The sequence below is a fragment of the Wasmannia auropunctata genome, unplaced genomic scaffold, assembly GCF_000956235.1.
Source record: "Wasmannia auropunctata unplaced genomic scaffold, wasmannia.A_1.0 LD335828.1, whole genome shotgun sequence".
In the NCBI taxonomy this organism is placed as follows: domain Eukaryota; kingdom Metazoa; phylum Arthropoda; class Insecta; order Hymenoptera; family Formicidae; genus Wasmannia; species Wasmannia auropunctata.
This window is the reverse complement of record NW_012027062.1, coordinates 1924458-1927113: the sequence shown is the minus strand read 5'-3', so window position 1 is coordinate 1927113 and position 2656 is coordinate 1924458. Positions and strand designations below refer to the sequence as shown.

The following is a 2656-nucleotide window of genomic DNA, read 5'->3' as shown; positions in this document are numbered from 1 at the left end:
TAATATTAATATACTTACGATATAAACTGTTATACAATAAAGAAGCGAATGACAATTGCAGATACATTTCTAATAATAAACATTTTGAGATAATAAAATATTCATATGTGTGATCAAATGTAAACAGTTACAGTTGGTTATCTATATCGGAAAAATGTTTAATGTTATTATAATATAAAATTTATAATATTATTTTTATATATGAAATATTAAATTTGCTTCTTTTATCAATGTAGATAATTATAGGCATTTACTTGTTTGGTTTTTTCAGACCATTAGTCCTAGTTCTGTAAAAACAGATATATCTGAACATTCGGATACAATGAATGAGAAAGTAGATGTAATTTTTCAACCATCAGACATAGCGGATGCTATCATTTACGCTCTTGGAACGCGACCGGAAGTTCAGGTTCAAAGGCTTGTTAATTAACGTACTTGCTCTTTAATAAATATAGGAAAATCATTTTACATGTATCTTCATTTTAGATTACGCATGTTACCATTCAATCCACCGGGGAGGCTCTACACTGAGAGTTACAGAACAGTAATCGTTGAATTTTCGTTCATTTTAACTTTTAATATTAACACACAAATACATCCTAAAAATATAATGTCAGTTAAAACATATATTATAGTAACATCTAAAGATCAAGATCGTAAACAGTATTGTTTGAAAGAATAAATAATTACTGAAAAGTTTCTTTTTTCAAGAATGTACGTTTTTATAACCATTAATGTATTCATTACAAATAACTATCATTACTATTTTCAGTATTCGTTCTATCGCACAATCTCAGAAATACGAGATCAATTAGTTACTATATGCTGCAGTAACTTGCATTATATCGTAAACGCCCGATTAGCTCAGCATTAGTAAAAAATTAAGAATCTTGCCGGAATCTTAGATTTGAATCCTGTTGTATCAAATGCGTCTTTAAATATTGTAAAACATTACACAATTGAAAATAATTAAAAAAATAAATTACTAAAATAGTATATATGACAAAAATATATGAATATGAATATGGAATATATGAATATAAATTGAATTATAAAAATTTCAAAAACAATAAGAAATTAAAAAAAAAATTTTTTTATATTATCCTGAAATCATTACTGGTAATCTTTAATGATTATGAAACAATACTTCTTCAGTACAGGGTTAGAAAAAAAAATTGTAACAATCAAACTGTATTTGTTATTGTGTCTATGCTCATTCGAAAAAAAAAATATTATCGATAACTGTTTCAAAACTTATATTGATCTGATTCGCCTCGGTCAACCCCATAGAAAACTATTATAAATACATATACCTAGTCCTGTATGTAATCATAAGACCTTCGAGATTAATAAAATTCCTGATTACGCTCACTTTAAAATCGCTATATAGCCTACACACTTGCGTATCATATCAGCGTTACGTAACATTGAATTGATACGCAACGCTGATATTATACGATACACAGATACCGAACAAGTACTTTTTTTAAATACTCTGTATTTGTTTCAACGTTCCGTAAGTGCGGAATTTCCCATTCGCAGTCCATATATTGACCCTAACGTTTAATCTGCTACATCAAACATTTTTTCTATTCTTATCACGAGTTTATCTTGGAATATAACGATTTTCACAATGCATGTCATATCACATCAGTTTTCTTGGCGGTTGCAAACAGAAGATACACAAGTAAGTATATACGTTGGCATTGTTAATCGAAAATTGCCATTTTTACAAATTCATTATTGAATTTAATGTTGCTACGATTGCGAATGCTTATGAATATGTTTTTTACAAGCCTGACATTATTTTCGGCTCGATAGTTATTAGTGACAATCGCGAGCTATGTTGTACTTGCAGACAATTATGCTTCGTTGGCGTGGTAAAACCGCAGTCGTTACCGGCGCTGGATCCGGTATCGGCGAGGCAATTACACATGCTCTTCTGCAAAACGGCGTGAACGTGACTGCTTTGGATGTCCGGAAAGAACGATTAGCAAATCTTGATGCGGAATGTAAGCAGGAAGGTTCCCGAACCTTGGGCACGTTGCGTACTATATGCTGCGATATAAATCGCGAGGACGAGATCAATGAAGCATTCTCGCAAGTCGAGACGTTAGGTGGTGTAGATATTATGGTCAACAATGCACGCATTATCAGGCAATCACAAATAATAGGTATGATGATGTCACGTATTTATACAGAATGCTATAAATTACAGACTTTTAAATGATTATTTAAATAATTATTATTTTTATGTGCTTTTGTTTTGATAAAGATTTTTTCTCTCTATCGTTAATTACAAAAATGTAATATGTGTTGTTCATTTCATCAATGTTATACAATTGAAGATATATATATTAATTTGAAATTGTAAACTTATACGTTTTTGAAATTGTTTCGGAAAATAACGGAATATTGTAATCCATTTAAATATTAATGTTCACTTATAAAGTATTAACACGTTTAATCTTGCAGTATTTGAAGAATTCGCGATCGAGGGCCGATTAAATGTCTGATTTAAAAATCTAATTTCGATTGCGAATTGCTATTATGATCGTTCAAAAACACAATGTCTTACGCGGAGGATTGTGTTTCTTGTTGGAAAAAGGAGATTCCTATTTTTGTTGCGTAAAATATCTCGCAATGGCGAACTAGG

General features: G+C 30.3%; 3 protein-coding genes across 3 annotated transcripts in view; all 3 read left to right on the top strand.

Annotated features, from left to right (window-relative positions):
* LOC105455937 (dehydrogenase/reductase SDR family member 11-like) overlaps positions 1-959 on the top strand; it is an 8107-nt gene extending 7148 nt beyond the window's left edge. Inside the window, exons 5-6 of the mRNA XM_011699648.1 lie at positions 272-409; positions 487-959. Of these exons, the coding sequence (XP_011697950.1) occupies positions 272-409; positions 487-531 (183 nt within the window). The 3' untranslated portion in view covers positions 532-959. The remainder of the gene's footprint in view (positions 1-271; positions 410-486) is intronic.
* The window catches only part of LOC105455939 (dehydrogenase/reductase SDR family member 11-like), an 8403-nt gene that overhangs the window by 3262 nt on the left and 2485 nt on the right, over positions 1-2656 (top strand). The gene's annotated exons all lie outside the window — the stretch shown is intronic.
* LOC105455938 (dehydrogenase/reductase SDR family member 11-like) lies at positions 1030-2621 on the top strand. Its single transcript, XM_011699649.1, has 3 exons — positions 1030-1687; positions 1859-2174; positions 2476-2621. The coding sequence occupies exons 1-3, from the start codon at positions 1634-1636 to the stop codon at positions 2514-2516; spliced, it is 411 nt and encodes a 136-aa protein (XP_011697951.1). The 5' UTR covers positions 1030-1633; the 3' UTR covers positions 2517-2621.

Bases quoted from the DNA above. Each gene is read 5' to 3' on its own strand.
- LOC105455938 (XM_011699649.1), top strand. From the start codon at position 1,634: ATGCATGTCATATCACATCAGTTTTCTTGGCGGTTGCAAACAGAAGAT. The intron at 1,688-1,858 runs GTAAGTATATAC...TTGTACTTGCAG, and splicing joins TGCAAACAGAAGATACACAA to ACAATTATGCTTCGTTGGCG. The intron at 2,175-2,475 runs GTATGATGATGT...TTAATCTTGCAG, and splicing joins CAGGCAATCACAAATAATAG to TATTTGAAGAATTCGCGATC.